Raw genomic sequence first — 13,379 nt, forward strand, 5'->3', positions numbered from 1 at the left:
CCTTTCAAATGATTTTTGGCTGTGTTGTTTGTTTTCCAGAATTATCCTGTTTTAGAACATTGCTATTCGTGCTCTAATGGAACTAAATTAATCGCAATATGTCTCAGAGACTACTGTGCTGCTTTACAATATCAGTGTAGTTCATAGTTTGCTCTAAGAAATGGTACTGGTATGTACCATCAGGGTATCCAATGGTAATACTGTGGTTTTTTGATGTGTACCATGCTGCATGTCAAAAAACAAATGTTGTATTACTATGGTACAATTCTGTTTTATTCTAAATGATAAAGTAACAATAATCAGTCATCACAGAATTGTTGAGAAAAAAAGTATCTTGGGTTGCAGTCGGACAATTACAAATTTAACTGACTACAGCCTACTTTTAAAATCTACAAGATAGTTCTACTACTAAATGGTATAAGATGTCTACACTACACTATAGTTCAGAAAGTGCTCTAGCAGGTGAAGCTGTTGGCAAAGGCCTCTGGGTGTTTATGGAGCTGCATGAAGCTGACTCAGGGTCCCCTTCTTCTGTTTCTGCCTTCTTCATTAGACTTCTTCATCAAATATTTGCCTTTCTCTCTTTCTGATGCTTGAACAGCTCTGCACAAACTAAACTTACCCTGAGGAGTGAATTGGCCTGGATTTAAACTGGGCCAGCAGATTATAGCCGTGGCTTCATCAGAATATGACAAGACTACGAGCCATTACTCTGTACAGCTGCACTATAATCCCAACTATAATCCTATTTTGGGATTATTCTTATGAATGTAGGTGAATATCAATTTATATTAAGTCCTTAAATGTTTTAGCCTTTGCCTTAAGTTATAGATACATAATTTGAAATTATATTTAATTGCTGAAAAATATAAGAAAAAACATTTATGATAATGTACGTACACTATGTATTGTATGTATGTACAATATTTAGGCCTAATATTTAGATATTTTTACTTTAATATAATATAGTATGTATTTTAATTTTTATTAACATTTCCATCCATTTGGATTACATAGATAACAAATGAAAAAACTAATGTGATGCATATTTAGTGAGTCAAACATAAATTAAACATGTAGAAAGATATTCATGTAATAGTACTAATAACCTCAAAGGGTTTAATACACAATGACCAGGTTTATGTATTTATCATCACAATAAATGTTATTGTTTATAAATCTTGTGGATTTTAACAGAATCTTGCTTGTTACAACACTAGCCATATAAACTGTGTTCATACTTTTTAACTGATTAAATTGATTTAATTTGATCAATTTAATTCATTTAAAAACATACAAATAATGAATGTATGTATATGTGTGTATACACATTTTATATTTGTCAAATGTAATACAGGTCTTTCTATCACATTAGATTTTAGTAAGCACATTTTAATGAAATTAGCAATGAAAAGCCAGAAAGTCTTTGTCATGGACATATTTAGGGAAACAGTAGGAGCGAGAGCACTGGGGGAGTGGCTTCTGTTGTCAAGGACAACAGCATCAACACATAGCGTGGTGACAACACCCACCCACACCCACACACACACACACACAAGCTCACAGAGAGAGCCAGCGAATGCGTATGCATGTCTGAGTCAGTCAGTGAATCGATTCCTCTTCCAGTGGACCGAGCCAGACAGCAGTGAGCACCCAGTTGAAGAGTGCCTCTCCTGGGCTCGAGCGCTGCTCAGAGCCACTGATTCCACAAGGGAACCGCAGACACTGGCAGGACTGGAGGAGTGTCACCGGTTAACAGATTAAAGCCCTCTCTGTTTCTCTCTCTCTTTCATTCCCTCTGAGTGAAGAGAGACAACTCTAGGCACTGCATGCTGTAATAACATTGCTTCTGTGTAATTTGCTCCTCTCAATTACTTGTCCTTCCTCCTCTGCTTTTACACTGCTGCGGTTTGGAGGAAAGGCAGGGCACGATTCAAAAGGGCTTGTGCGTCTCTTGTGCTGCCGCCTCGTTCTCCCTCAGTCCTTCTTTCTCTCTCTTTCTTTAAATGTAAGTGGAAGGTGGGATTGGGGGGAGTGCATTAGGGAGTGGGATAAACCGTTGCGGCCAGCTGGAGAGATGGGCAAATCCAACAGCAAACTAAAGCCTGAGGTAGTGGAAGAGCTGTGCAGAAAGACCTACTGTGAGTATTCATCTTTAGTCCTTTCTTCCATGTCTAGTGCCATTTTGTGCTGGTTAATTGCATGTTATATCTAATTATTATTCTCCCTTTTTCTTTCTCTAAATTTAAGTGGAAACAAGCCCACTATAGTATTTACTTTAAAATTGTCTTTTCTAAATTAAGTATTGGTGGATTTCATAAAGTTGCATTTGACTGAAGAATAAGCTTAATGTAACCAAGCTGTTATACTGCACTATTGATTGTGTGTGTGTGTGCGTGTGTGTGTGTGTGTGTGCGCGCGCCCTATACCTGCCTGCGTATGAGCGATTTTGTTCATGTACCTTTGTATTGAATGTGATCATCATTTCGTCTCTGGGGTCGATTGTCCTCCGTCACTAATCATATAATCTTTAAACGTGTTTTGACTGGCTTGCATCTATGTTGTGAGAAGATATGGGGCCTTCATGAACAGCTGGCAGCAACTCTCATGTCGAGTCAATAAGATGTGGGGCTAACTGCAAATTGTGTTGCAACAATCCTTCCCTGAGGTGGAGAACGCATATTAGCATTATCATTATCACATCAACTGGGTTTGACTTGATTTAGATGAGGACTTGAGACCTCGCTAATGCTGCATATTAATCCAAGTGTGACATAGGTGAAGCAAATTTTAGAGGGAAAAGTAGAGCAGCATCACAATTATGATATACCTATGTCTACATACTAGATTAGCAACAACTGTTTATGTTTTGTTTAGTGTAAGGCAAGGGCCACACTAGACTTTGTGTTTAATCCATTTACATTCATACACACAAACACAGGAGAGTGGAAACACAAGCACATGCAAAGAGGTTACATTATTTGTTGCATTCAGACAGTGTCCTTTTTTTTCCCTTCAGAATATGCAGTAAATAGGAAATAATTTTGTGCTCTAGGGCTTAAGTTTTTAATAAAAAAGTCCAATAATACATTTAAAATGTGAAAATATACCATCTCCACTTTCTCTCAAACTTGCAGCTTTCGAAGTTTGTGTTCTTTAAATTTAGCCATTCAGCCTTGAACTTGTACGAATGGAAGTCAGTGAAGCTTGATGTCTTTTGTGACTGCAACTTTAAGCAACATACCAAAGTTCAAGTTTGGTAACCTCTGACCTGTGAGTTCCATATCACAAAGACGTTTGACCAGTAGAGGATCTAAATGTAACAGATTGACCTCTTGGCTCAATACAAAGAATACAAGTTTCAGTTGCATGCTTTGCAGCGTTGCAGCAAAGTGTAGTAGATTGTAGTAGGTAGATTTTTTTTTGGTCGATAGTAACTGTTTGGTTACCAATATTTTTAAAATATCTTTTTTTGTGGTCTTCAGAAGAAAGAAAAGCATACAGATTTGGCACAACATGAGTATGAGTAAACGGTGACAGAATTTTAATTTTAGATTTGCAACAATTAATAGCATACTTTTTTTTTTTCTTCTTGCTACTTTAGTTACTTCTCTGTTCAGCAGTTAGTATGAAACTATGGTGCTAAAGAAATTAATGACTCTCTAGGCCTACCATTTAATGTATCAGTTCTCTAGGACATTATCAAAGATCCACCTGCTACGTATAGGTAACTTGGTTACTATTTTCTTCTTTAAACTTTAATGGAATGTAAGCACATTCCGAATGGTGGTGAACCGTTCATGTTTGTGCACAGTGGGGGGTAAAGCAGGGCTATCAGGAAATAATTTCCTGCTCCTTCGCTGCAGGGTTAGATCAGTGTGTGAGCAGTGCACAAATCCAACAGGCTTTCAATGAGACGATGTCTGCTATAGAAGCCAAACATCAAAGACTCATGTCAGTCACTATTCAGACAGCAAGTGTTTTGATGCACTAGTCACATAAGTGAGCTGAAGATGTTGTTTTTTAAAACATTGGTTAGGTTTTTTACTAAGAGAGATTGCTTGAAAGTGCTCTGGTCTAACTGAGATCCATTTCAACCCTCTTTCTTCTTTCTATGCTGTGAGCTGGCTGTGGTCACAACAGTTGTCTCTGACCTGTTAGCAAAATACATGTTTCTTCTTGCCCCTTTCTTACAATAGAATGCAAGCTCACATTTACTATCTTCCTCCATCCAATCAACTACCAATCAATAGAATCAAGTCCCTGATCTATATTTTTTTCCTTTTTGCTGCTACTTCCGTTACATTGTGATTTTAAGGAATAGATAAAGCTCTTTGCCCTTTAGTCATTACAATAAATGGTGTACACACATCATGGAACAAGCCTTTTTTGCAGAGAGTACTTACACATACACAAATACCAGTTCTTTTACATATGTGACCCTGGACCACAAAACCAGTCATAAGGGTAAATTTTTCGAAATTGAGATTTATACATCATCTGAAAGCTGAATAAATAAGCCTTCCATTGATGTATGGTTTGTTAGGATAGGACTATTTGGCCGAGGTACAACTATTTGAAAATCTGGAATCTGAGGGTGCAAAAAAATCTAAATATTGAGAAAATCGCCTTTAAAGTTGTCCAAATGAAGTTCTTAGCAATGCACATTACTAATCAAAAATTACGTTTTAATATATTTACAATAGGAAATCTATAAAATATCTTCATGGAACATGATCTTTACTTAATATCCTAATGATTTTTGGCATAAAAGAAAAATCAATAATTTTGACCCATACAATGTATTTTTGGCTATTGCTACAAATATACCCCAGCGACTTATGACTGGTTTTGTGCTCCAGGGTCACATATAGAGAATTAAGAGTGCATGAAGCACTGAAATACTTGAATTGCAGGATTCACACACAAAAACAAACAAGCGATCTGTAATCAACCATTAACAGGCATTGTAACCTCTCTTTTCTCCCTCTCCTTCTGTTCCCACATCCTTTTTCAGTTTTTCTCCACTCCAGTCCTCTCTCGTCTTTTCTCTTTCAGCCTGGTTGCATCTTGTCTCTTCTTGTTTTCTTTGCCTAGTGTCTACACTGTCTGTTCCACTCACCTCTCAATCTTTGTGTCATTATCACTGGTTTCACATCAGCTATGTTCATCTTCTGCCCCTTCTCTCATCCAGAAATGTAACCTTTGATTTCTTTAGATTGATTCACTTGTCTAGTTGCAGACAGACAGCTGTCTGTTTAGCCTAACACATCCACAAGCTGTCTGTAATATCATAATATTTTACTCAGATTGTTTTTGTTGTCAGTTCACACACTCTGTTCTGTTCTAGTTTATCTTTTATGGTCACCATGATGATGAGCTGTATCCGGTAAAGAGTGTGAGTATATCTTCCACTGTTTAAATAAGCAGAAGTAGGATGATACATTTCCTTCCCTGCTAGACTGCAGATTAATAAGAAGTATTTCTGTCTGCTCTGCAAATTATCAAGCATTGTGTTTTCATTGGACTATAGTTATTGACTTCTATCTGAGCCACTGATTCAGATACTTTCCACAGAGAGGGTGCATGTTGTCCCATTAATTTTTATTGCATTAAAGCCTGTTCACAACACAACAACTTTTCAGTGCAATAAATATTTTAATTTGAATGAAACCATATTAAACTAGGGTGACCATATGTAACATTTTTCCTAGACACGTCCTGGCCAGGATTTGTATATTGCCTAAAATATCCAGTTTTTGGCTTTGCTTACACTGCGCAGAACAATTGGTGACATCGAAGTACCGTGAGAGCTATAGAGAGCAGACGGCTCCCGCCAGGGACGCGGGAAGTAGGGGTGCTGAGGGGGCTGCAGCACCCCGTTTTCACATGGTTGCAAATGCAATGCCAAGTTTGTTCATTTAAATTTATTCAGTTTTAGCATTTAATAATTTATTTGTAATGATCTCTGAAATGTAAATTGTAAGTGGGCTATAATAAACCCATGTTTATCTTTATAAACATGATTAATTTTACCTGTGATGTTTTCTATATGGGATGATTAGCCTAATCCTCATGAACACGTGACGCTAGCACGTGGTATCAGACATGAACTATACAGAATGCGAACAAGATTAACTTTAATACAAGGAGATAATGGCGCAAAAGCGAATTTAAGATTTTTTTAAATGCCCATCCCAGCAAAAACTTTCCAAAATTGGCATCCAAACAACACCAGCCCCAGCACGAGCACCGACGTAAGTGAACCAGCCGCCCCTTTCACCCAACACAGACACACACAGCACCCCCAACCGAAAACATCTCCCCGCGCCCCTGGCTCTCGCGGTACTTTGATAGCTAATCAACGTCTTCACTTCATTCACTGGCCTATATCCTTAAATAGGGCACTATTTGGAGGGACAGCCATTTGTAGTGTTGGACATTATCGAGCGCACTCATTCTATCCCATAACACACTTCAGTAACGAGCATACAACTGATGTACACTCAATGCCCGTAATGCACTGTGAGGGTCATGCCGAATGAATTCAAATATCTCACCAGAAGATGGTGCCTGCAGCTTAATCATCCATCAGTTTTCCAAATTGCTTGTCCAATGTGGGTACAGAGAAATATCATACAGGTATTAATTTCTTTTTAATTGATTATTAAATAGTTTCATTAAGGTTTATACATGCTAGTTTCCACAAAAGAGTTCAAGATAAATCTTTTCTTTACTGGAGCTGGCAGTTTGCTAAGTTTCAAATGATTATTAAACAGCAAGCACAAGCTTTGCAAAAGTGGCAGCCCTTACGGCGCTCTCAGGTCCAAATTCGCTCACTCATTTTCATTCACTCCTTCAACTGGACTATATTAGTGGACTAATGTAGGGAATCATGAATGAGGTTATGGGGGCGACAGCCACTAGAAATTAGGGCTGTGCGATTTGGGGGAAAATATCAAATTGCGATTTTTTTGACAGATATTGCGATTGCGATTTGATTTGCGATTTTAAATTTGCAAAGTCAAGCTTCAGCTCAATATTGCCAATAATGTGCAGCACAGTATGGGTATCATTACCCTGCTGAAAAAAACAATAGAAACTATCACAGAAATTCTTATAGTTTCCATTAAACCATTACAAAATTCCTTTTTGTTTTGGGCATTATTCCAATAGGAATTACTGTTGTTCTATTGGTTGCCATCTGCCAGATTATATCCCACCAATAGAATCCATCAAATAGACACCATTATAGTTTACATTAAAACCAATACAATTCCCATTATAACCCTGAAATCCATTATTTTTTTTGTGTTTTGCGAGGGGTTCTATTGTTTTTTTTTCAGCAGGCAAGATTATAATGGTATAACTACTTTTACAGAATTAACTTAATTATTGAATTTCACAGAAAATATTTGTTTATTTTTTATAAATAAAGAACTGTATTTCTTAAGTCAATTATTAAAGTATTACATATGTTACATAGGCTGATTTATTCATTTTAAGTATTTGGGATTTTAAGAACAAGTGGAAAATGTGCTGAATGTTTCATTTCATCCAAGTGAAATTGGCAAGCAGTTAGATTGGACAACCCTGGTTTAGACCAGCACAAACATACGCATGTCATCAATGTGCAATTTTGTTTTTCACAAAGAGGGTTATGATTGCTTTTCCATTGCACTGCAAAGAAAATTGGCCAACCAGTAAGATTTGTGGTTTTTGTCACATGCCCAGTGCCACTGCTGTTGCATAAAACCATGATTTGGTGGCACTCAAAAACTGACTGTTTTGCTAAATCGTACCAATTTTTCGTGCCAAACACTTGTTGCGGTGTGAACAGGCCTTTAGAGGCACATCTGACATATCTGTTGGATAAAGACAATTTTATTCCTTCATTGCCTCATGCTGTGATCGCTGTACCTTGTTTGTGTACACATGCATATAGGTGCGTGTATGTTTGTGAGTCAAGAGAAGACATCTGGAGATCCGGAAAGAGATAGACAGGATAACTCACCGGCAGTGATGGCAACCAGGTCTGTCAGCTGGACTGAAGTCTCCAGTATAGCCCTGTCTCCTTCCCTGCCTTCACATCAGGTTTATGTCCACAAATAGGCTTAATCAAATATCACAGTGGGTGGCCCAGGGTAGAGGCAATACAGCAGGCGTGATGTGGAGGGAGATTTACCCAGAGTCTGCTTCACAGAATGTGGCCCACCCAGGCAGCCTGGCAGGGGATGCCTTCTGATTCATGTAATCAGCTATGCACTGCAGTTAGCTGTAGTTTCATGAGGTGTTTCTATTGATAAATCGACTTGAGTACTGAGTACTTTTCAGTGCATATTACTCAATGTAGTCACAAACGTTGGGACTATAGTATGCAAGCCCAATGGCACTGAGATCTCTGATGAAACCCCTTAGACCTTGTGCAATCTTTTGTTAGGAAGCTGTGTCGTCATTCTTGTTGGTGCATCGAGGAGAGTACTGCCATTTGTTTTATGTTCCAGGTGTTTATAGGCATGGTGTTCATGAGATTTTGTAAGTTGGCCTGTTTTACTGCCTGCTACTGTTTGGGTCCCCTTGTGGGCTTGTAGCAGTTTGTAAGCTGTAGCAAAAGTTGTCAGATTTTTGTTTGTTTGTTATTTTTATGGGTGACTGCAGGTGGAGCTGTCATCTTCAGAGAACTTCCAGTGCACAGGAAAGTGGAAAAATGCCCATGAACAGAAGCTGAAGATGAACAGAAGATTGAATTTTTTGTTGTTGTCTTACATTTGTGCATTTTCCTAGGAGTAGGAATACTTTCATTAGTCATTAATTTGCCTAATTTTCACCTCCTGTTGTAAGTGGTAAGATCAAACAAATATTTAAAGAGAAATACAGTAAAAACCAGAATATTGTGAACTATTATTACAAAAAGATGCATGTGTTGGTTTACCGTAAGGGTCTGGGTAGTTAGCAGAATGATCATTTAATTTAATAAGTTAATGTTTTGTTTATGGCTCTGTTGAAGGTATATATGGACAAAAATGCTTTTGTGTCAGTACCTTACATGCTAGTGCGTCTTCCACTTATTTGAGTTATAAATCCATATAACTTGAGTTATAAAGCCATATAACTTGAGTTATAAAGCCATATAAAAGGCTCTGACACTGCATTGGCTCCCAAGGCAGTGGATTGTTCATTATTTTTAGTTTGTCTCTGTCTTTTGCTCTTGCCTTGCTCTTTTGCTGGTCTTAATTTGCTGCCACGGTCCACGATAGCTGACAGTGAGGTGGAGTGGTATTGTTGAATAAATAGAAGTGCCCTGCAGTGTGACAGACAGATTAGATGAGATGTTTTGGGGTTTGTTGTGTGGAGAGTATCTTGACTAACTTATTTATTCAGTTTTAAAGGAGGTTTTTCTTCTAGTGTTTTGGATTTTCCTCTTTTGTTCTTTGTTGTAGCAGATGGAGAAGAATGTTTTAGATGGAGTCATGTTGGGTCATATGCGCTGATGAGACACACCTGTGTTAACATGTGCACTCTGCCCTCTTTTCTCCCTGTCCGGACAGCTTTTTGTTATACAACTGGGTTTCTGTTACTCTTTAGTTATGTAAATATTTTAATCCTTTTTACCTTTATTATAATATTTGGCTCCATATTCAGCTAGTGCTCTCTCTCTTTGTCAAGGTCTAAGAGCTGTTTGTACATATCCCTGTTTCAACAATTCTCTTTCTCTTCATCCATATTTCTCTTCAAGAAATATTTAAATCTTCATACAATTTATCCTCTTTCACCATTTATTTTTCTCTGCTCTACCTTTCGCTCCACATGGATGCACATCACTGACCTTGAAAATGACTACACTCCTGCCCCAGACAAAGAGCTTTTTCTGTGTGTGTGTGTGTGTGTGTGTGTGTGTGTGTGCACAAGTACTCAAGAGTGTTAAGATGTAAACATTGAATGAACACAAACCGCAATGACCATCTGAGCCAATGACATTGAGAATATCAGGTAAAAAAAGTGAAAACGTGTTGCATCTGCACCATCCTCCAATATATCATCACATTAGGGCATCTCGAGACATGTTGTTCAAAGATGTAAACATAAGAACTCTGCACTTATGATGTAAGTTTCTTTAGATACAGCGAGATCTCAGAAAAGGCCAAACACATTCTGCTAGTACAAAATAGCATCTAAATTCACTTGATAAAAGTCCTGAATGAATACATATAATGTGTAACTGTGCATTTTCATTTACAGGTCCATCTACTGTAGCATTGGTTCTTAAAGTGTGGGTCTGCTCATGTGTATGTATGAGGAATAAATCTTTGTGGAAAAACCTCTCTCTGCAATGGCTCAGAGGCTGTCAAATGTAGTGACAGTGTAGTGACAGGCCTGATGTTAGCTGTGTTGACATGGCAGTCTGCCTCTAAGCTGTGAGAGACAGCTACAGCAGTTCTCCTGTCAGGTTTCCATGTTTCCCAGTCTCCATTCAGCTACTCAGCAGCAATATGATGTTGGTTATCTACTGGAATTGCAATACCAATAATTCACTCATTCCCTGATCTGTCTGTCTTTCCATCTTAAAAAAAAAAAAAGTTTATTCAGCAAGGGTGCATAAAATAGAGCAAAAGTGACAGTAAAGACTTTTACATTGTTATAATCTATTTCAAATAAATTCTGATATATATATATAATATATAACCTCAAGATTTTTTTTAAACCTTCAAATAGCACTATGCCAAACCATCATTTAAAGTTTTACTTTACAAACTTTCATTTTCTTGTTAAAATTGCATTCATTTTATTTATATACATTTTTTTTTAGAATATAAGTCACATTTTATTTCTACTTCCTTAATTAAATTCAAATTATACTTCAGTGTTCTGTTCACTACCTCAGGTCAGAAATTGATTTGGAACTTTATTTTCAGTTCAACTCTCAGCAGACCAGCACCAAACCAGCATTACCCAGCACAAACCAGCCTAAACTAGCATGTAAAGTTTTCATACACTGCAGAATGACAAATTCTAACTGTCTTCATTCTTGTTCTGTCTGCAGTCACAGAGAAGGAAGTTCAGCAGTGGTAAGTGTGCTCTTTATGTCCTCTCTCTGTACCCATCCCTCTCTCTCTATCTCTTACCTGTTATGGGAGTCAATGACGAATGAAAAATCTTGTAAAAATGTGACTTAAAAAAAAAGTAAATAAAGTGTCGTGGTGTAGCCATAAGAGTAAAATATTTTCTTTATACTTTAAATACATGTGAAAATTGTATCATGTATAATTAATTTATTTTTGTTTATCAATTATTAATTCATAAATTTCATTATGTTTTGGGGATTTGCACCACATGGCATTTTAAAACCTGAAGTAGTTTTACCTTTTCATTAAAAGGTCAACTTATCTGACCTTATTCATACCTTATGAATTGCATTTAGTCTATTTTTAAAAAATATTAATAAATGGGTCAATGATGTGAACCATTTTTTTGCCCTATCTATTAATATTTTTTGCCCTATCTATTAATATTTTAAAAAATATTAATAGATAGGGCAAAAAAATGGTTCACATCATTGACCCATTTATTAATATTTTTTAAAAATAGACTAAATGCAATTCATAAGGTATGAATAAGGTCAGATAAGTTGACCTTTTAATGAAAAGGTAAAACTACTTCAGGTTTTAAAATGCCATGTGGTGCAAATCCCCAAAACATAATGAAATTTATGAATTAATAATTGATAAACAAAAATAAATTAATTATACATGATACAATTTTCACATGTATTTAAAGTATAAAGAAAATATTTTACTCTTATGGCTACACCACGACACTTTATTTACTTTTTTTTTAAGTCACATTTTTACAAGATTTTTCATTCGTCATTGACTCCCATAACAGGTAAGAGATAGAGAGAGAATAGGGCAAAAAAATGGTTCACATCATTGACCCATTTAAAACCTCCTGATAGCAAACACCTCTCTTCTTTACCATGCTGACTGACTCATCTTGAGAATGTCTGCCACCTATGGAGGGGATGATGTTTTACTAAAGTACCACATCATTGTAGATATTTTGTGCTGCTTTGGAGAACAAATTTTGGCTGTGTTGAATCATCGTGCCTCTCTCTTTGTTTCTCATTCTCTCTCGCCCCCCCTGTTCTCCATAAATTCTTAACTTCACATGCCAACATCTATACTCCTCCTGGCTGCTCTATGCCACTCATGGCAGATGGGGAACGGTTGACTCTAGGCAGGGTGCCCAGTAGGGAAAGAGAGAAGGATGAAGAGAGAGAGAGAGAATGAAAGAGCAAGAAAAGAAGACAAAAATTATGGAACAAAGAAGTGCGACTAACAATCCAGATAAAAAAAAATGGAGGCAGTCAAATACAGCACACACAGGATAGGAAAGAAAATGTTCTGCTTTTATGACATTTACAAAGGCGGGCCAGTCTTGTGTGACTGTTCAGAAAACCTTGTATTTTATATGGTTATCTATTAAGAGCAAGCCAATAGACACCCTACCTTTACTCCTTGTCTGATTCTTCTTCTCTGAGATGATGTACTGCACTGTACTTTGTAGATATGCTTCAATGGCATCTCACTAAAGTAAAGACAGGCACAACTGTATTGTGTTGAAAGCGGAGCCTCTTGGAGCTCAGTCTAGTGCTGATCAGATCGCTAAGCAGCAAGCATAGACATGCCTGCCAGTCACGCACACAAACACGCGCACACACAGCTCAAGGTGCGAATCACTTTCTTCTTCTCTTTCTCTGATGATAGAAGTATGTTTGTTGATACCAGAAGTAGACTTGCCTTTGAGCTATCTGCATCGAGTCCTCAGAGGATCAGTAGACCGAGCCTTACAAATGCACTTTCAAAGTATTGCTGGGGAAGTGCATCAGATATATAGTGGGGGGCCATTTGTCTGTTCACTTGTTTGGCAATAGATGCACTAAACCTGTGTACAGGAGCTGAAAGTCTTAAACATTGTTATAGATTCTTAGGCAAAGTGGTTGAATTGTGCTTGTGATAGTCAAAACTAATACAAGAGTTGTTGTGACGTCAAGAGAGTTTTGGGAATTATAGCTGCAGTGTTGATTGATGTCTTCCCGATTAAATTAGAAAAAAGATCTTTGATTCTAGGTAAGTTATAATGTACAGTTAGTCATCTTGAAGACTTTTATTTTATGATAATGACTGACTAACGTTACATTATACCACTTATTACATGGCTAGCAAGTAAATCAATGTACATTAAATAGTGCTTTAAGTTTAGATTATTATCATGTTAATAGAAAGAGAGCATCGAGCGATCCAAGACACATGATATGAGCATTGTGTAAGAGATTGGGTGCTTGGGCAACGGTCAAGTATAAAGTTTAGAGGTCATTATGT

At 37.2% G+C, this 13,379-nt stretch overlaps 1 protein-coding gene across 1 annotated transcript in view; it reads left to right on the forward strand.

Annotated features, from left to right (window-relative positions):
- Window positions 1–1,559: 1,559 nt before the first annotated feature.
- The window catches only part of LOC107693863 (neuronal calcium sensor 1-like), an 18,864-nt gene continuing 7,044 nt past the window's right edge, over window positions 1,560–13,379 (forward strand). Inside the window, exons 1-2 of the mRNA XM_016493398.1 lie at window positions 1,560–2,141; window positions 11,042–11,066. Coding sequence (XP_016348884.1) covers window positions 2,078–2,141; window positions 11,042–11,066 — 89 coding nt within the window. The 5' untranslated portion in view covers window positions 1,560–2,077. The remainder of the gene's footprint in view (window positions 2,142–11,041; window positions 11,067–13,379) is intronic.

Source organism: Sinocyclocheilus anshuiensis, unplaced genomic scaffold, assembly GCF_001515605.1.
Source record: "Sinocyclocheilus anshuiensis isolate Anshui unplaced genomic scaffold, SAMN03320099.WGS_v1.1 scaffold1392, whole genome shotgun sequence".
Taxonomy (NCBI): Eukaryota; Metazoa; Chordata; class Actinopteri; order Cypriniformes; family Cyprinidae; genus Sinocyclocheilus; species Sinocyclocheilus anshuiensis.